The sequence below is a fragment of the Triplophysa dalaica genome, chromosome 2 (assembly GCF_015846415.1).
Source record: "Triplophysa dalaica isolate WHDGS20190420 chromosome 2, ASM1584641v1, whole genome shotgun sequence".
Classification (NCBI taxonomy): Eukaryota; Metazoa; Chordata; class Actinopteri; order Cypriniformes; family Nemacheilidae; genus Triplophysa; species Triplophysa dalaica.
In genome coordinates, this window is record NC_079543.1 from 18415625 (window position 1) to 18437118 (window position 21494).

A 21494-nucleotide genomic window follows, 5' to 3' on the forward strand; every position below is an offset into this window, starting at 1 on the left:
TGCAACAGACACACTTCTGTGGCTCATATTGATGAAAAATCCTTATACTTATTGTGCTCCAGTAAAACATATACATATGTGTGGATTGACTTGAACGTATTCTGACCTCTCAGTGAACTCTCTCTGGCCAACAGGCATTGCTGAGCAGCAGTCAGGAGCTCTGGGAAGTCTTTACGGGTTGCAGACAACTGCTCTATCTGGTTCTTTAGAGAGGCCAGTACCTAAGAAATAATAACAGAGAGGAAGGAAGGGAGAAACAAATAAACAGAGAGAAAAGTAAGTGAATATCAGATGCTGAACTCTTGATATGAATATAATCCATGTGCTTCTAAAAGACATGCTAATGAATGCACCATAACAGAACAACAAGAGAAAGCATCTTTTGTCAGGCATGTAATATATCTGCTTAAATTTTGTCATTACAGTGTTTTTGTTATGAAATTGGATGTTTAATTTGCTTTATTTTGTTGTTACAAACAACACTTCACTAAATTATGCATCAATGGAACCAATTCACAGTGTATGAGGGCTGCGTGCCAATTTAGGATAAAATATGACTATTGGTGGTTACTGCAGTGAAATAGCAGGTGTCTCAATTTACTGCTACTGAAAATAATTGTGATATGAATAACTGTGATTAGCAATAGTGTTTTAATAGTACAAAAATAATAATTTTGTTAATAATTCAGTCAGCGCTAGTATAAACAGTAGTTCACATTACAACACGTGGTACTGTTCACATTTATCATTTTCTTTTAAAGGGATAGTTCACCCCAAAATAAAAATGCTGTTGCTATTTACTCACCCTTTTGTCATTCAAAACCTGTATGACTTTCTTTTTTCTGCAAAACACCAAAGAAGGTATTTTGAAAAATGTTGGTGAAAACATTCACTTCTATTGTATGGACACAAAACCAATGCAAGTCAATGGGTACCTCCATTGTTCCGTTACCAACATTCTTCTAAATATCATCTTTTGTGTTCTTCAGAAAGTTATACAGGTTTGAAGAGGGTGAGAGAATGACAATGGTTACAAACTCTCTCTAACCCTTGTATTTTGAGTGTAATTCATTGGCCACAAATGAGAAAACACAAAAACTAATTTAAAGAATAATTTTATGATTAATAGATATCACAGTTGATAAAACTATTGTGAATTATTTATGTCCACAATAATCACACAGTAGATATATCTGAATTTGTTGAATGATTTTGTGGAATCTTGAACAATACTGAAATGATTTATTTTCTGTTTTAAAGGCTCTGGTATATTGACAGCAAATTTCACTCTTTGGGCAGAGGTACTAATGTTTGGAAACGTGAATCTTTTAGGGAAGCATGTAAATATGTGACAGACTGAGTTAAGAAATGAACCGAAAAATGATTTACCAAATTGCGATCTCCAGGTTACAACCATCTGTTATGTCATTGTCTGTACTAAAGAGAGTTAGAATTTATTTATTAGCTGGTTCTGTTTTTATGAGTTTGGGTAACTAACCAAATGAACTTAAAAACTCTTTTGGATTAGGTAGATTTTGGGCAAAAGAAGTGCAGATTAGACACTACACAAATCTGCAGATTTGTGGCTAAATCTGTGTTTTTGTATAGCATCTATTTGAATGTATTAGCCCAGATAGCACAGGGATGTCTGTGAGATATGCTTAAGCTCTGGAGAACTTTTGCTTTGTAAAAACATCTGATAAACGTCTCAGAAAAGGCAGTTTTACACAAATTATAAATATATATTCCATTCCATTCCATTTTCTACCGCTTATCCGAACTACCTCGGGTCACGGGGAGCCTGCGCCTATCTCAGGAGTCATCGGGCATCAAGGCAGGATACACCCTGGATGGAGTGCCAACCCATCGCAGGGCTATAAATATATATATATAGTATTAATATACTAAACATTTTTAAGACATCTTAATGTCTATATGACATCGGACAAAGACATCCCCGAGACGTATAACAAACAATAAAAAAATAGACATAATAGTGCATAATATAAACAACAAAAATTTATGGTGAATCAACATTTACGCAGGGATAATGTGATGATGTATTGTGTGCTCGTGATTTAGTTCCTCCCCCTGCACACCCCCAGGAGGTCGTCTGTTTTCGGAAAAAAATCGTACAGCTCTATCTCTCTTTTATAAATTTGATCAAACTAAATACTCTTCCAAGATACGAAGTATGCAATTCTACTGTGTAGGTACTCACTATTAATATGAGATTAGGTGAAACTGTGCATTCAACTGGACCTTTAATAAACCCTTTGCATTGTACCTTGTCCTTGTGTTGTATTATTGATATTGTGTATATTCCAGTACCTGGTAGAGTGATCGGACGCTGGGCTGGAACACCATGTTAGTGTTGAGAAGGAAGGAGCGCAGCAGGGGCTGAGGGTAAGCGGCTAACTGGGCCAGGATGCCAGTCAGAAGCAGATTCACTTGGAGAGTGTTGTTCAGCATGTTTTCTAGACGAGACAGCAGCACACTCACGAACGGCCCTGAGAGAGAAAAAACATACAAAAATAAAAAACAAATAATAACCAGACCGTAACAACACAAACCCAAGAATTAAGAAAGAGATGGGGTGCAGTCAGATTATGGTAGGACATTTAGGACCAAGACGCAAAGCATTATTCCCTTATAACACAATTAATTATGTTTGTTTCAAATATTTTTATGTGAGCAAAACGAGATCACTGTGGGCTAACACATTAACACAATGTACAAACTAAAGCCATGAAGAAGATTGTGTAGAACAATTACATGTTTAAATATCAGACATTCTTTAATTAAATGTCTTATATTTACACAAATAGAATTAATTTAAACAAAAGACTTCAGAGTATTTAAATAAACGGTAAGAAAAAAATCTGACCTGTAAAGGGAACAGCATTACCCCTGCTCGCACTGCAGGGTTTGGTGCCAAAAGGAGACGATGGCATCCTTTCTAGCTCTGGTGTTTCTGGTAAGAAGCTGTTAAACTCTACCTCATCTTCCATGAGTTCTGTAGGACTCTTGAGTTCACTGTTTGTTTGACTACTTGACTGTGCAGCCAGAGATCTTATTAGGTCCTCATACTGGGCCATGAGGTCCTCCCCTTCTGGAATCGCTGACCTGTCTGATTGTGCAGGTTCCCCCTCTTTCTTTTTACAGTCCTCCATTGACGGACCATTGCGGATTGAGGACTCTGTTGGATTTTGATTAGATGTTGGTTCTCCTGACTCCAACTGTTCTGACTCTGCAGGTTTGGATGAGGCATGACAACTGTTACTAGAGTCTTGGACATCCTTTTGAGCAACCAGGTCATAGACCATAACATCATTTTGAAACTCAGCCTCTTCCATGTAAGATCCCTTCACAAGCATAATAGCGGTTCTCCGCATTTCCTGGATGTGTTGTGGGGGTTCGTCCTGGATAGGCCCAGCGTCCTGCCCTTCTTCTGGATGTGGTTGTGTTGGACAAGCATCATAACTATCATCCCACTCCAGTTCCAATAATCCAGGAGCAGCATTATGATCCCTGACAGGTTGACTGGACTGTTGAACCTGATTTTGGGGCTGTGTTGTCTTGCTGGTTATCTGCGGACGAGTCCTACCGGACTCTTCCAGGGTACTGGACTGATATTCTTCTGGAGGGGGGTTCTCGCCGTCGTAAGGTGCAGACCACACGCGACACGCTCGCATGCAGTTAGCTATGTTGTTTTCAGCATCACTTAAGTATTGCACGTAACTGACATCCAGGTGGATCTCAGAGCCAATTACACAATCATCTTCCTCTGGGAGGACCTCCTCTGATTCTAGAGGAAGATAAACCACATATATGAGGATTTTAAATGTTCACAGGGTACTATACATCATGGCCACTTTTTGACTAAATTCAGCAAAAGTTGTGCTCTGGAATTTGTTTCAGCTTCTAAGAACTTTAAAAACAACCGCAGACATTAGCAGATTACATAGTCTGGAAGTGTGTTGCATACTGGATTTGAATGTGGCAAAGATTCATTCGTTTCACTAGAGACATAAATTGTGTTTCAGTGTATTTGGAGAACAGCGAGCCTAGACTCCAGTTTGTAATCGCAATGAGATTCAACTGAATCCCATAAAGTCACAGTACACTCTTTTACACCAACTTCCAAAATTTATTATTACCCTCAGTCCCTTTTTGGGAGCCATCAGTGCCTTTTGACCATAGAATGGAGTCCAGATGCCTGAGTGGAGGAGGGACGATCTCAGGAGAACAGCAGGAAGGTGTTAGGGAGAGGAACTTTGCGGCTGAAACAGAGTAACAGTCTCTTTCCCTCAGGACTCTCCGCTGACTTAACATCATATGATTGCAGGAGATCAAGTACCTGTCGGGGAAAAAGAGACACCGCTTACTGCACTTCAAGAAAGACACTTCAGAAAGCAACACTCAAGTGGTAATAGTTAACATGTCACAATAGACGCTAAACACTCTGGCCAAGGTTTGCAGAACTGCAAACAAATGAATGAACAATGATGAAGAGTCTATGGAAGTCTACTTACTTGAAAATCAACTGAAGCATGACATCCTCACAATACAGCCCAATGAGAGTGCGGAACAGAGCCAGCGACACGGTGCCAAGCTATAACAAAACAGAAGCCAATAAGAACACTGCAAAAATTTATCTTATCCTTAAAGGGATACTTCACCTGAAAATGAAAATCATTTACTCACTTTCGAGTTGTTCCAACTCTGTATACATTTATTTGTTCTGATGAACGCAGAGAATGATATTTTGAAGAATGCTTATAACCATACATATTTTGCCCCTCAAACACAATGGTAGTCAAAAGTGCCCCAGAACTGTTTGCTGTCCTACATTCTTCAAAAAGTCTTCTTTCGTGTTCAACAAAAAAGTTATTTAATTTAAGATAAAATTTATTTTTTCCTACTATGGGAGTCAATAGGGGGCAAAATTCTATTTGGTTATAAGCATTCTTCCAAATATTTTTCTCTATGTTTATCAGAACAAATACAATTATACAGATTTAGATCAACCCGAAGGTGAGATAATTGACAGAATTTCATTTTTTGGTGAAGTATCCCTTTTAAAGAAAATGAACTTTATTTTGTATCAAAAGCAATATTGCATAACATATTACAACTGTTCTTCAGAGAATATATCTTTAATATATGGGCAGTATATGTGGGTACCTGAAAGGGAGTATTGATGCGGCTAACTAACGTGTCCAAAATGTGAACGTTGTCATGGCGATGGAGGAAGATGAAACTGAGGAAGGTGCGTAGCAGGGCGGGTTCCGACACAATTCGTATGAACAGGTCCAGGTATGCTGTGGTGGTCATTACCTCTTCAAGTGTTAACTACAAAAGATTAGGTTGCTTAAAGTCATATTGTAGTGAGATCCGATTTCATTACACTAAACGTTTAGGGAAGGTGTTAAAATAGGGATCTCAATCTAGAAGACATTCAATTACGTTTTTAATTGAAAGTCAGTGAGATGCTTTCTGCACCAGGGTTAGGCAAAGATCCTGAGGCCAAAAAGAAAGCTTGCAGATCACTAACCTTGTGTAATGCTGGTGCTAAAACAGGTACCAGGAACCCATTATGAATGTATTCCACCAGCTGGTCTCTGATAGACAGATGAGCCACCTAAACACAAAGAGAAAATAATTAAGTAATATAATAACTTCCAGGCAAATATAAAGATAATAAATCATCTTTATTCACAGTTCAACCTTTGCCTGGGGATTCAAGACTACCATAAAAATGTTTATGAAGTAGACTAAAACTACACATAAGTAAAGTGCATAAATTCTGGCACAAGCCACACCTGTATGACAGCATTACAGAACTCGAGGGAGTTAAGAAACTGCACAAGAGATGGCAGCTGCTGCCAGTCTTCACCACTGAGACAATGCCAGTCTTCATTGGGCACATCCAACTTAGTAGGCAAAGAGGAGTAGAGCCCACTTAAACCTGTGGCCAAAACCTAAAGAAAATGTTAACAAATAGGGGGTTACACGTGATTCTCCATGTTATGCATATCATACTAGAACAAACAGATGAACTAGAATAACAGCTCCAAGACTTTTTTGTTATAGTGTCATTTTAATTTAGTGTGTCCTTGAGCAAGACACTTTACTCCATGTTGCTCCAGGGGGATTGTCCCTGTAATAAGTGCACTGTAAGTCGCTTTGGATAAAAGCGTCTGCCAAATGACTAAATGTAAATGTAAATGTAATTTCAATGCCTGTATATATAGGTTACTTTAGCTACAGTGTAATATGAGTTACTTCAGTTATGGACTACTGTCAAATGCATGATGTCTATGTCTGCAAGATACTTTCAATTTCACCTCACATCAAGCCAAAATAGTTTTTAAGTAGACATTGACCTTCACAAACATAAGGCTAAGGATACACTATGTGACACAACTTTGGCATCATTTTTGTTATCTGATTTTAACAAACAACAACTGACTGCTTTTATGTATTTTTATTTTGAGGGCAATACGAGGGTGGAAGCGATTGTCTACAGTCAGACACTATTAAAGATGATGTCATTTTAATAAGTATGCTACTCATGCACACAATCAAAAATTATGCAATTATCTTTAAAGCGTACGTAACATGACATCATGAAAATGACGTTTCATGCAGTCTGTTATATTGCCGTGTTTGAAAGTAAGCTGTCTGCCAAGTTGTAAATCCGAAGGTGAATAAATAACGAAGTTATTTGCTTGTAAAAATGAGAGTCGACTCTGAATCACACAAACGGGCAGTGGATGCGTATCTACGTCACTATACATAAACGTGTTGCTGAGACTGCCGGGAAAACTTATGTCTCCTCCCCCAAACACTGTCGCACGTTCGTGATGCGTGTGTATCATGTCTAGAGTCTGTGTTCTACGGTGTGAAACTAAGTCCATCTTATTTCAGCTACCTAAGCAAGAACGTCTGAGGGAAAAATGGTTACGATTCATTTTTCAAAGAATACCGAAGGAGTATAACCCCAGGGTTGTACTGTGCGCGTCATTTCACAGATGATTGCTTTGATAATCTTGGCGCGTTCAGTGCAGGATATGTGAAACGACTATCCTTGAGAGAGGGGGCAATACCAACTCTATTTGGACCTTTAAGCTCCACCGAGTCCCAACCTGTAAGTGTGACTTTTGATATTTGTCTGAACTTCAAGAAATATTTTCGTACCTTATGTCTGTGTTTAGCTAATGCATATAACGCTAACATTAGTATGTACTGTTATTTCTGGTGTGTTACAGTTTGTTTATCTTGCTATTTACTCGGCTGATTTAATTGTTCAATCCACGATTTCTCAAAGTATTTGTTTCAAGAACTAAGTGGAGTACTATCTGTATTGTAATAACATCTGAAGATACGAACACGGTTCACTGTATGCTGTGTCAACTAGTCCATGTATAATACTGTTACAAGAGAATTGTAAATGTTTTTTTTCTTACATGGATCTGCAGAAGGATGAATTAATTCTCTAAATACTTTAAACGTTTATGAACTTAATAGAATGTTTTATGAAATAATTTTGTTGTGATGGCAACAAACGATAGAAAATATTTTTCATAACATAAATTGATTCATAATAATGTGTAAACAACCTTTTGCACTTCCTGGCAGCAAATATTTTCATCCTCGCTTTGCAGTTTGACGCATTTGCAGCACGTGCTCCTATATAGATATATTTGGGTGAAATTACAATCATTTTTCATAACGTCGACTTTTTGAAATGCTCTATGTACCATGACAACGCACAATTAGACGAAATAATAGTATTCTTAACGTATTTTAAGAAAAATAATAATTTACTTCATTGATAAGCAAAGCACAACATGCATGTTGTCACACTGAGAGTTTTTATGACAAGAGTTGTCACTTGACACTGACTAACATCCTGCTCCAGTCGTGGTGGAGTTTGTGGAGGATTAGTGTCTTCTTCCTCGTCAGACTCAGGCTCAAACTGGTACGGTAAAATCGCCGCCATCTCTATCTACACATATATATAAAGAGATCCAAACACATGTAAACCGTAATCCTGTAATGATGGTAGGCGTTCACTTTGCGACAAATGATGAACGCGTTTGACCAATCACAACAGACTACACCATCTGACCAATCACATGACACGAGGTTACCGGGTAGGAGGGGCCTAGACAGGTGAATCGCGGAACGAATCATTTGAGAGTCAGTCAAGAAGTAGGGTACGAATAACTGCATATAATTACGGGATTAAAGTGTTTTTACACATTGTATGTAGATAAACTAGTTGTTGGACACTCCATTACCCAAAGTAGGGCCCAAAAAATCATATGTTACCTACTCTTTAATGACTAAAGAGATATACTGCACTGCTAGTCACTGCAACAGGACCTGATGAAGCAGATCTTTGAAATGAAACTGACACAAATATTGATGAGTCATCCTGCACTACAGAGTTTTTTGTATAATCAAATGCTTTCTTGAATAAGAATGCAAATAACAATAGGGAATGGAAAAATGAGCGAAACACTCAAAAAGATAAATACCGGACAGAAATAGGTGTTTTCTGCAATATGTTTCGCCACAACGTGGTTCTCAGCAGACAGTGCCATGATAAGCAGAAGAGCATCTCTGGCCTGCTGTCCAACCGACCCTTCCCTGTGTATGAATGGGATGAGCAGGGAGAAGATGAGGAAATTCGCAGCTCCCTGGTCCTCGCTTGTATGGAAAAACAGCTCCAAGACAGACGGGTCTTTAGTGAGGACAGAGCACAGCTGGTTCAGGAGCAACACCAATTCTGCTTCCACGACAGCAGAGCTCGGACGTGACGGAGAACCAGAGCAGGACGACAGAAGCATCATCAAGGGCTTAAGAATGGGTTTATGATGAAGTAACGGCTGCCTGGCTTGTCCGATCAGCATCTCGTACATCTTCAACTGTTCTAATTTCATTTCGTCTGTGAATTCTCTCCTCAAGCTCCAGATAAAAAGCCTCTCCAACACGTTCTCCATCACGACAAACTCCAGGATGGGACCCATGGCTCCACTCTGACCACACTCCTCTTCCATGAGGAGAATCAGCATGTGCTCTACGTAGTTCTGCACGGCGCTGGCCTCATCGCCAGGGATCTGGCCGAAACGGAGACCACCCAGTCCTCCGCCCCCACCGAGACCATGACCTACACCCAGGATGCCAACATTACTGCGTACAGGGTCGTGCTTCTCTAGAATTTTCACCACCTGATAAAGAGGAAAATATCAAAAGTCCTTCAAACTGCTGTAGTGTTTTAGTTTGATCTGAATTATCAATTTAGGAGACATGAAACAGAAATAGAGCTTAAAGATTAACTATTACAATCTCCTTAAAATTACATTTCATTGTGTGTGTTATGTTGCTGTGTGTAAATGGATAGCAGTCCAGTTGTAAAGCCGAAAGTGAACGAATAACAGATTTTTTGGCTTGGGAAAAGAGAAGTCGACTCTGAATCAGGCCAACGAGTCATCTGTCGTTCTAATTTCAGTTTCTGGTCAGATTTGCGTCACTCAGTGTAATCCCCGCCTTCGTTCCATTTGCGACAATACACGAGGTAGACCAATCACAGCAGACTAGAGCATCTAACCAATCAGATCAGAGTAGGCTGACAGAAAGGAGGGGATTAGACAGATGAATCGCCGAACGAATCATTTGAGAATCAGTCAACAAGTGAGGTCATAATAACTGCCTATTATTAGAAAATTAAAGTGTTTAACACCGTGTATGTACGTAAATTTGTTGTTGGACACTTTAAGCTGCTGCCCTTGTGAAAAAATGTCTTTCTTCATTTCTTTTCTAGATTTCTTTAATTGTTAATGCTTTGTATATCAGCTTTTCTTGTATTATTGCCTTATCTGAGATGGATCACCTTGTCTTTTTTTTCTCATATTTAAGTCACATTAGATAAAGTGTCTACCAAATACCTACATGGAAAAGTAAAATTATAACTTTGTTTGGAAGGTTTTGAGAAGTCCGAGCCACCTGCTGAAATTGTGATATGCTGTTAATAAGAACTTTTTTTATATTTGTATTTACATTTTAGCGCTGCTTTAGTAAATCACAATATAATATATTAAAGTGTATCAGGAAAACATCTATTATACGCAAAGTAGCTCAAGTAGCTCAAAATAGAGCTGCTATAAATCAGATCATAGCAAACAATGAGCTCTCTGTCCTGGTTCACTTTTTTACTATTGCGACAGAATTTACCATCAGGTTTTTTTTTTACAACTATTGGGTGATTTACAAAGTAAAGAAATGACCTGAAGGCTCCAGGAAGTGGAAGTGCATGCAGAGTCAAATTCTATCTTGCTCCAAGCAAAGTGTATCATTCATAAATGCAAAGTAATGAGGAAGAGGATAAAGGGTTGAGTATTAATCCCATATTTACAATCATAATTAAGGCTTTCAGAAATCCAGTTTAGACTGTTTGTCAGCTATAGCTTAACAATGCCTTCTATTTTCTGAAGTTGGTTTTCTGTTGATTTTCACCTAAATGTTTTATTCTAAACGTTATTTATTAAATAGAGAAAAATCTAGTTTACATAACATTTGGTTTGATTCTCTTAAGTGGAGTGAATAAACTATTTTCTTAAGACCAATTGGCTCCCCTTTACTTCCACTTTGTGAAAAAGTGTCAAATAAAAAATAATAATAGTAATAAATGGGGATATAAGATATTAGAAGTGTGGAGTACCTGTGCCCAGTGATTTCTGAAGACGATCATGCATGTTTCAGGGTCCACATCCTTCAGAACCAAGGTCTGGCCACCTTGATTCCCATTTGCAACCATAAATGCCATTGTTGTGCCCTCTCAGCAGGACTAAACCATGTTAAGTAGGGGAGCTGATTCCAAATTCTGCCAAATGTGGATAACTGCACGACACCATTAGACAATGAAGACCTGCAGAGAGGTGAACACAGAAGAGCACACAGATAATTCTACCATTCTACCAAAATAGTTTTCATTTTAAACGTCTGTGGTTTTTAAACTTGGATTTTCTGTAGCACAAACCAAACATAGATAGTAACACAGAGCTCTTTTAGTCTGTTAGGTTTCACTTTATTATTTCTGAATCAACACTTCAATGGCTATTTTGGCAGAATCTTTGTGTTCATTCTGCAGAAAAATGAAAAGCTTTAGGTTTTCTAAGGGTCTGAGTGAGTTTCATCTGCGCAATGAAGTCCACTTTAAGATCAGCAATAAGGTCATACATGATGTCATTAAACGTTGACATTGAGATGCAAATAACCAACATGTGGATGTGAGTTCTTGTGTGCAATTTTCAGTGTCACTCTTTATCTAACTTATATAATGTTCCTGAAAAACTACTATAGCGGTACTGCAAAGCTTGCAATTCCTATGCTGAGCTATTTTTAATAAAATCAATAAACACACCCATAGCCCCAAGCATTTAGTTAACAGCTATTTGCTTTAAACAAATGCCAAATGATTATGGATGGACACAAAGAAACAAAATATGCATGCTGGGAGGATGATATGGTTTCTATGTGTTTGAGTGTTCAAATAGAAGAGCAAAAGTGTTAACAATGGTATTCATCTCAATCCATGTGAAAGTAAATTACATTAAAGATGAAGAGTATCATATTTTTATGTTAAAATACTTTCTCTACCCCTGTTTAATATGCAGAATCATCGTAAGTGAGCCGACGTTTTTTAGAATGCATAAAGACATACAATCATCTCTACTAATATTAAATATATAGTTCACTAGAGTTAAGCTTGGCCATAGTAGGGTGCGAGTACAAAGTATGATTCTCCTTCCATGAAACGCATTAATGTATAACTTCTGAACATAAATTGAAAATGGAATTATAAAACATTCCATTCCATTCCATTTTCTACCGCTTATCCGAACTACCTCGGGTCACGGGGAGCCTGGGCCTATCTCAGGAGTCACGTTCACTATTATGACCTTATATTATTATTATTAAATAGGAGATATTTAAGTATGAATTCACCTATGCATTTATTCCATAAACATCCGGGTAGTACAGCATCTGCATAATGGGTGTTCCTTTAACAGGTGCACAAAGCTACAGGAAACCTTTAAAGCTACGTTTCACACAACACTAAACAGCCAATCAGAGCCCACCAACTCTCACCCACACCTGAAGTCAGAGCCAGTCATCACAGAAAGCACTGACTGATGGACAACATGATACTGTTCCGAAGATACCCAAAGGGCGAAAATTAACACTCATTCAATTTCCACCTACCTCATACAGACCGGGTCTGAAAGCTGCTGCTGGGACCACAGTGTTTTGTGAGCAAGAGAACATCAGCGTCTTCTAGAGATTCAGGAGCTCTTCTGAGACAAGCAGAATTAGATCCAGTCAACGGGAGCCCTGTAGAGATGCGAACGGGGGAACAGCTTAGCTGTGCTGGTTTGAGCTGCGTGAGTGATAAGGGGGCGAGAAGAGGAAAGCAATGACTTTGATTGATCTGATCTGAGCAGAGAGAGAGACATATGAAATAGAACTGCAGGAAGAGAGATGAGTAGGAGTGGAGAGGAGGTGGCAATACAGAAATGCAGGGGTGGTTGAGGAAAACGTGTATACTCCAAACCTTCAGCTATTCTGAAACCACATTCTCTAAAAAGACCTTGTATGTATTAGCCAAAAACAAAGAGCACTAAGAAGATTACCTACATACCGCAGCTGTGTGCCACCAATCCTCTAATAATGTATCAGGGTTTTTCCATGACTATTAGACAAGTGCATCAACTGTTCTACTCAGCATAATACGCAGATTGAGTAACAATTTAGATTTCTATAGAGACATTTACTCTGTATGTGATTGTGTACAGTCAACTGTCTGAGACACATGTTCTCAATTATATGAGTTGGAAGGTCCAGTCAGTGTATGAAATTTAGTGCCGTCTAGTGGTGAGGTTGCGAATAGCACTACGGCAGCTGACACAGGACTAAGATGTCATCACTTTTCGCTTCTTTGCCAAAGGAGCTAACATACTTACAAAACACGCTCAGTTGAGCACTTTGTCACTTTAGGGCTACTGTACAAACATGGAGATTAGATTCTCCAAAATATTACACATTGGACCTTCAGTGCTCCTTTACTTAATGCAATAGAGGAACCTGCATTCAGATCTTCAAGTTTTAGTATACAGCTCCAAATGCATCATGATTACAAAAAAGAACTAGGCTAAAAAAGTGACCCCGAAACACATACAGTACACTCATTTAAAATTGTACTGATGGGACAAAGAAAACCTTTAGGGACCAAACTAGGCTAAATTCTTGATCTTGGTCTACTTTCTGAAGAAGTTCAGATGAGATACTGGGACACAACTGGGACCGGCAGGGAGACAGTTTTCCTGAGTGAGCAGATATGTCTTATTTTAGTAAAGGTCTGATGTAATCTGTGATTACTTCACTTTAACAGCAGTTATCCAATTAGAGTCATTATGTTAATTATGCTAATTGGATGCTTCAAAGTTACATCCACATGCAAGTTCATGAATAATTCCACACACCACATATAATAGAAATGTATGGTAAGGACAGAAAACAGAGTGTTATACATTTTAATTCAACACTAGTGCCAATCCAATAGCCATTCATCCACATTATATATACCTACAAGTAAAACAGTAAAAGTTTTTATTTGTGAGCTGTGTCATGCCTCAAATATACTTAAAACAACAAACCATTATATCTTGTGGAACATGTGTTACATTTACTCCTCTGGCAGCTGTAGCTCAGCTGCCACAGTGGTTGTCTAACACATGCTAATGTGACATCACCCTTTAAACCTCCCTGCTACTACACCGTGACTGACAAAACAGGTTTTGTGTGTTTGTAGCCACACCAAAAATTAGAGGACCGGGACAGAAAAAAGAAATTTTTAAGTTGAACGATTCACAAGATGTCCATGTACTTCTTTACATTAAAGGCCATAGCTTCAAAAAGTAATGTGACACTGGCCAGGGCCAGAATATTTGTTTGGAGTCCCTTTGTGAATGACTCTCCTTTGAGAATGGGTTGGGTTTCATGCCCTGCAAACCAAAGGGAGTGTCCTCAAAGGGTTTCATTCTGAAGGGAGAGGCTGAGTGAAACGGAAACATAGCAAGCAAGCCTGTCCCACCCTATCACAGAGATGTCATAACTGTTCAAGATTGTTCTCCGTGTGCCATCTATTAGCACTAAGCCGATGCATTTCACACAATTTGTCCCACTGTCATATGTCATATCATGGTTAGATTTCTTAAGGCATCAAGTGATGTAAAGGTTTAAATTGTGTCATTTTTTAATTCCTAGTTTTATTCTTAAAATATATGATGAATTATAAAAAAACTGCCTTTTTATGTGCAATAATTTTTAATTGTGTCAGAAATGTGTGCTTTTTGATGTCTTAGCATATGCCTTACATGATGGGAACACCTGGCCCTCTTACAGATAAACTGGACCCCTAAACAAATCAAAGCAGGCATGTTTTTCATGCTCTGAAGACACATGAGAGGAATCTACTGATCCCTGGTGCCCATGACGACCGGGTGACGCGAGGGCTATTAAAGTAACAGAGGCTGTTGAAAAATTTACAGTGCAAACACAGAGGAGAAAAAACTACAAGCTCTATTTACAGCCTCGAGCAAAAAGCACGATACTGACCCTTTTCCTTTCCTTTGAGGATTGATAAATCAAACAATTCACATATAAAAATAAACACACATTTTCTACTCTACACTAGCCTTTCCAATAGAACTGTGTTACACTCTTCTAATCATTTCAATATATTGTAGCAAATATGACCAAAGGGTGCAATAGATAACTACAAATCTTATCACAATTTCATGTTAAACCTTTAACACTAATGATAATCACGCTAATGCTAAAGGTTTTACTGAATGCACGTAAGATGCAAACATCTGTACACATGTGTGTACTGTATGTGTCCCATCCAGACCTGATCCACATGAATAACAACAAACCACCTGTCTAGATTGGTGGGTTCTTTACAGACATGGAGGTACCTCGGGACCAGTCCAGTAACTATGGAGACATTAACATCACGAGTAGTACCTCAAACATCTACATAATGATGGAAACCATGCAAATTAGGTATATTTGCATGCTGTCGTGCAAACGCTCTAAAATATTTACAAACTGTAGTTTAGGTGTTCAACTTCTATTTACAATGTGAATGAATCTCAGTAAAATACTGATAAAACCCAATGAACAACGAGAATTCTTTCAGAATTTATAGAACTGTGTGTTTTCTGAGATAAAATAAAAACTATGGTGGCCCCATTAAAACAAACAAAGGAACAGCAGTGTGATGTTTGCCTTTTATGATAAGGGAGTGGGACACAATAACCTTTCACACCGTTGTGTGAGAAATAATGGTAGCCAAAAGGTAAGGTATTTTTACAAAAGAATAATAATAAACAAAAAATAGACATTTTTAAAAGATATAAAAAATCAGCTTCATTCTATGTGGTGCCCCCATGCGTGCCCCCGATTGGAGATCACATTACCAGCCATGCCATGCAATGACTTTTCAGCACCTATTTCCAGGCCTAAGGCATTTTCAATACAAAACATAAAGTATCTCTAAACAAAACAAGCAAACAAAACTAACAAATTCAATACAACACAGCTAAGAATAGAGCCCCAAAACAGCACAGGTGTCTATATTAAATCCAATGAAAAAAAAAAAGCAAAAAAGTAAACAAAAACCTAACAGGGCTGTCTCCGAAATAGACCCATTCACTATCCCCTACATTAGTTTACTAATATAGTATTAAAGGAGCGCCATCTTCGAACCTCACAAAGGTTTGCCAACGGCTAACCACGAGTATGCATCGGTTGTACACTGGTTACTGCGATGCATCATGGGATTGAATGAGTGCACTTAATAATTTCCACTATGAATTTCAGACACCACTAAAATGAATGTCCCCTCAAATAATGCACTATATTAGAATACAGGAGTGTATTTCAGACACAGCCCCCGCCTCTTCTCTTATGTTTAAAAACTAGAGCTTTCAGTAAATCTTTCAGTGAAGATGTGAAACCTCAATCATGCTACTGATGCAAACCGCAGGATCAAAATTAGTTTGTAACAAATACAAAATTATTGCTTGCAGCTTTTCATGACAGTTGTTTGCGAGTCCATCAGCTGTCCTGTGTATAGGGTGACCACCCGTCCCGCGTAGCGCGTGCGCGCACAGCGTTTGAAGCCCAATTCATGCGTCCCGCAAATTGGGACCGTGTCACGCATAATCAATGCTTGCTCAAAAAAAAGTTTGTCGCTCTATATCATCGAGCCCCAGGCAGCCAAACGAACATTACTTGACAGTTCAGCACGCTACTGTTGCCACACCCACCCCTCAGTTGAACTGCTGACTAGGTTGTTCCGATGTTGTCATGACAGCGCGCGCACATTCACACACTGGAAAGGAACTTTTAGATGCGCGCTCCAATTTTGCAAAATGGAGAAAGAGACTGAGTCTGAGCCAGGGCAGATTCTAGGTTTTCAATATTAGGGGGGCTCAGCCTCCAATGAGGATATATATATAGAGAGAGCCACACTCTAATAACCATATATTGTATACGTAACTAAAATAAATAATTAATAAAGAATATGCAGAAAAGCATAAATACAAGTTATTGTTGTTCAAATGAATATCACATTAGCCTAATCGGTCAATCTGCAACATTTATATTTCAAAGTGACAACAACAGCCACCGTCCATGAAATAAATGTCACAATCAACTGCTGAATCATTACTTAGTAAAAATAACTCAATATGTTTCTCTGCCATTCATTCTGTTTAGCACTAGCGCTGTCACTCTCTCTGCATGACTGTGTGTTCATCTATTACCTCCACAATATGTTTTCAATGAATGATAAAAATACTGAAGCGTCTGAAAACGACATAGAGCTTCTGTACACTTTTATTTCCTCAGAACTCAGAACAATGAATAACACTGCCGCACCGGGCTGAACTACAGTAACTCTTATCTGCCCGTCCTCTTTCTGTAGCTGTCAAAACTACCGTCGACTCTCTCTAACTATAGCACATCATCATTAATGACACTTTCTGTGCGCTACAATATCATCTTGATCGTCGAGGTATGCCGTCATTGGTGTTTAGTGCTTTCATTTGGCTTGAGGTAAAGTTAACAAATAGTTAACGAGGGGTGAACGCACATAAAACTTTTAAACAGTTGAAGGGAATGGGTCTTGTATCGCTTCCACATCATATTAGAATGCATTTATAACAAAGAATGGCAAAAATGCAGATGTCACGTTAATGAACACACCATGTAAAGTTACTCTGCTAATTATGCTAACTCCAATGTGCTACTGTGTGAACTGAAGAATGCTCTAAATTACGCAGCCTAATGCCGTTTTCATAATATGAGTTTTAAAGGGGCCTATAAAGTGATCTCGAATTCTTGTACAGATTACATTACACACAATATTTTAGGGGGGGGGCTGAGCTAGAACTTTAGCTCCCCTAAAAAGGGCCTAGCAACGCCACTGGTCTGAGCCATTAATTAAAAAGAGAAGGTGTGGGTTCAAGAAAGACTGGGAAAATGAAATAGCTAAAGTAAATCGTAAGTGGAAGTGCATTTGTCAATTCATTGAATGTTCAAAATATTGTGAATCTTTATTTAAAAAAATATACATTGCCTGGCCTATTCATGAGCATACATCAGCTATTACACATGTTTAGGGGAATAGGGCATTATTAATATACCATATTAGGTGGTATGTGCTAGAAATGGGTAAACCACTATCAGTGAGTCTGGCCGGGGGGTGGGGGCACCGCCGCGCCAGGCAGTGTCCCACATTGTCCCTCAGAAACACACCCCTTGTCCCCCCTTGGGCTTATTAGCAGGTGGTCACCCTACCTGTGTACCAAATCGGGATCTTAACATCTCTGAGCCAATGTGGTTAAGAACTCAAGCATGCAGAACATGAATGTGAACATGAATGTGAGAAACCCAAAAAACTGAAGGATTTTTTCAGGAACACTGCATATTTTGTTTAAATTCTATTATTTTCACCTGTGCAAAATGTGTTACTTATATGTAATGTGAAATAGCATTATCTGGCAGTAGTACAATGCAGATTATGAAGAGATGAGTAAGTGTGTAAGCACAACTGTGCACCCGTTCGACTTACACTGCCATAAGAATTGTCCATATTGTACCAATGGTCAACCTATATAGTGTACTGTCATTATTTTAAATCCACCCAAATAAAACCATTATAGTCCTTTTGGATACCGCAAAAAAAAATTAACTTGTCACTGAAAAATGTTATGAAAAAAACATCCACATCTAAAAGAAATGTTACAATCTTATTATGAATGGGTTGTATGTTTAATGTTCATTATCCATGTGAGTAAAGGGGGGGGGTGAGACAGAAAAACATTTTGCACTGCACAGAGATCCCTTATCATATCGCAAGAAAGATGAATGCTTGCTGCAAATTACACAAGCCAGATTGAACGCTGAGATAAGAGAGAGAGATAGGCAAAGAAAGGAAAGCAGACTGAGGAAGAGCGAGAGAGAGAGAGAGAGAGAGAGAGAGAGAGAGAGGCAAAGAAAGGAAAGCAGACCGAGGAAGAGAAAGAGAGAGAGAGAGAGAGAGAGAGAGAGAGATTGAGGGAGAGAGAGAGTGAGAGAGACAGGCAAAGAAAGAAAAGCAGACCGAGGAAGAGAAAGAAAAGCAGACCGAGGAAGAGAAAGAGAGAGAGAGAGAGAGAGAGAGAGAGAGAGAGAGAGAGAGAGAGAGAGAGAGAGAGAGAGAGAGAGAGAGAGAGAGAGAGAGAGAGAGAGAGAGAGAGAGAGAGAGAGAGAGAGAGAGAGAGAGAGAGAGAGAGAGAGAGAGAGAGAGAGAGAGAGAGAGAGAGAGAGAGAGAGAGAGAGAGAGAGAGAGAGAGAGAGAGAGAGAGAGACCTTTTTGAAGTCTGTAGTCTCTGATGATTCAATCTGTGTAAACAGAGCTTCATGAATAGATCATACTCCAATACTGCTGAGATTTGCATGGTATGAAAACAATGGAAGTCTATGAGATGTCCTCGCTTATACAGTGAAACAAACCTTTGAGCGTCTCTCCGTTAGTGTGTATGTGTGTGAGCTTTAATCCCCAGCACAAGACAAGGCTGAACCAGACTGTGGCATGCCAAGGCCGGAAAACATTCATTTTCTCTTAGATTGTATTCCAAAGTACCAAAAGTGAAGAAAGTAACATGTTTTCAGTTATTTCTAAACCTTTAAACATTATCAATTCAAACCTCCTCTTTTGAGTGAGTACTGTCATACACACTGAGTGCGTTTACATGCACAAAAAAAGAATATCTATCAAAAATTTGCTTAAAAAGAAACCTGTTTTCACTTGTTTAACGTACATGATAAACCGGCAACACATAAATCCGCATGAACATGGAAACGTGCCGGGATTTACGCGTGCAGTGACGTCACCGTCGATAGTCTGTTTAGTAATTAAAAATGCAGTGGGAAAACGGTCAGAAGCTGTATCTTTAAATCTCTTCTCATGTCCGCAGTACATGCATATGCAACAATTGTTCTTCATTTTAACGTTTCTACATCAACGGCGTATTTCGAGAGCGGACTTTTATACGTTATTTTACTATTACTTCCGTTCGGGACTTTTACTGTTGCGCTGTCAGACATGCGCAGATCTTGCCGCAAAACTGAGAGATAACCGGTAAAGGCGTTTTTACACGCAGCGCAAAATCTGAGTAATGAATCAAAACTACCTCTGCCAAGCGGGTTCTGCTTAAGCCGTTAATGAGATTTCCCCGATAAAAGAAAACCGTTTTACGTGTTTACAAACAGGAACTACTTGTTATCATCTTATTATGCATAATCGAAGACTGTGCATATGCACTCGATTCTAATAAGACTGGAACACAAATACAGTTATGTATCAAACAGAAGTGTTCCAACTTTTGAAAACCCGACATTTCACTAAATTTTGATAGAAGTTGCATGAATGTGTCACGGGCAACTTTAGAATGAGGCATTTCTGAATCAAGACACTTTTAAGACAATAGTGAAGTTTACGGAGTACAACTTTTTGCTTTTGTTAAGAGCCGTGAAAAAGGATCTCATTGTGACAGCATGGCAAAAACAGAGCCATTCATGAAGTCACAAGAATAGATCAAAGACGTAGAGGCAGCAAAACCTCCACTGTGTGTGTTCTTTCACCTGTGATGAAGGGTAAACATCATTAGACATACAGAACGCCTCCTCCCCATGTGTACTATCAACAGCTCCCTGAGCTCTCCTCACTTCTGTCATGGACCAGATCATTCACCACGTCACGATAGCTGTCACATAAAACTCAAACTAACAAACCCAACACACTGTACTGACAAAAACATGATGTCCGAGTGATCCCTAAATGTTAACACCACACATAATACAAATCTAAACAATTGAGTTTTTGCTTTGGTCTTTTCGTAAAAAAAAGCTTTGCATAAGCGAACTCAAACAAATCTTATGTTTCGCATATTCCGTTACATAACTCCTAAAATGAATTGTAATAAACCATCGTTTCAGTAACGTTACACTGACTATACTGCAACAAAATGTTTATATGGAGTATGTTTATACATAACTATGAGGTTATACTATTATAACAGTAGGAAATATTTAGTTGTTCAAATTACTTAGAATTTCTTATCAAGGTACTCTTATAAATTCAAGCATTTATTGCAGACTACACCAACCAACCAACCTGCACTTCACGTCAGGGCTATTCCACTACACAACTCGAGCAATAACGTGATAACGCGTAAAATAACAACCAGAAAGACACATATAAAATGTCAACAACATGTAAATAACACCACATAGCCTACCTAGTCTTTACAGTCCAATCGTTTTGACTCCTGTCCGAACTTTGACTCCGTTGCTGTTTTCCCATGTGTCATATTCCACACGCGCTGGATTATAACACCATCTCATGATCGGTCTCATAACAATGCTTTACCGCGACGTTTCCGTTGAGTGTGTCATGTTGAGTTTGTTATATTTCACTTTAAAGATCCAGAGACTTCGGACGACACAGCCTTCGTTCTCTCTCGCTCGGTCACCTGAGTTTGGATTAGAAAGGTGAGCTGGAATACAAGCCCCGCCCCTAAACCGTTGTGCCTCACGATTGGCTGTAGCATGCGGACGCTAGTATACTGTTTTGGCACATAAAATATGATTTAGTTTAGGATGATTATGTTTACAAATCATTGTGTTCATCTCTGATTTTTTTTATACTCGGGAATAACCAACACATGAAATATTAGAACGTGCCAAGCATTGTAGAAGTATACACTAGATCGCACACCTATCGCACTCTTATTTACTTTTTCGTTTGGAAATGTTTTAATAATTAATTACTAGGTTGTTTTTATCACAAAGAGATTGCACATCTCAAT

General features: G+C 38.7%; 2 protein-coding genes across 4 annotated transcripts in view; one reads left to right on the plus strand and one right to left on the minus strand.

Moving 5' to 3' along the window:
• gatb (glutamyl-tRNA(Gln) amidotransferase, subunit B) overlaps positions 1-233 on the plus strand; it is a 19779-nt gene extending 19546 nt beyond the window's left edge. Inside the window, exon 14 of the transcript XR_008909410.1 lies at positions 135-233. The gene's annotated coding sequence lies outside the window, so the exon portion shown is untranslated. The remainder of the gene's footprint in view (positions 1-134) is intronic.
• fhip1aa (FHF complex subunit HOOK interacting protein 1Aa) overlaps positions 1-21144 on the minus strand; it is a 22491-nt gene extending 1347 nt beyond the window's left edge. Inside the window, exons 1-13 of one of the 3 annotated variants that reach the window (XM_056771582.1) lie at positions 19138-19238; positions 18994-19026; positions 12277-12451; positions 10733-10939; positions 8550-9242; positions 5826-5984; positions 5558-5644; positions 5188-5355; positions 4536-4615; positions 4161-4360; positions 2888-3808; positions 2332-2510; positions 107-221 (exon numbers count right to left, since the gene is read on the minus strand). In XM_056771582.1, coding sequence (XP_056627560.1) covers positions 107-221; positions 2332-2510; positions 2888-3808; positions 4161-4360; positions 4536-4615; positions 5188-5355; positions 5558-5644; positions 5826-5984; positions 8550-9242; positions 10733-10837 — 2707 coding nt within the window. In that variant the 5' untranslated portion in view covers positions 10838-10939; positions 12277-12451; positions 18994-19026; positions 19138-19238. Of the gene's footprint in view, positions 1-106; positions 222-2331; positions 2511-2887; positions 3809-4160; positions 4361-4535; positions 4616-5187; positions 5356-5557; positions 5645-5825; positions 5985-8549; positions 9243-10732; positions 10940-12276; positions 12452-18993; positions 19027-19137; positions 19239-20924 lie in introns of those variants that run through there. The other 2 variants (XM_056771573.1, XM_056771567.1) reach the window with 2 other exon arrangements.
• Between the last annotated feature and the right edge of the window lie 350 nt (positions 21145-21494).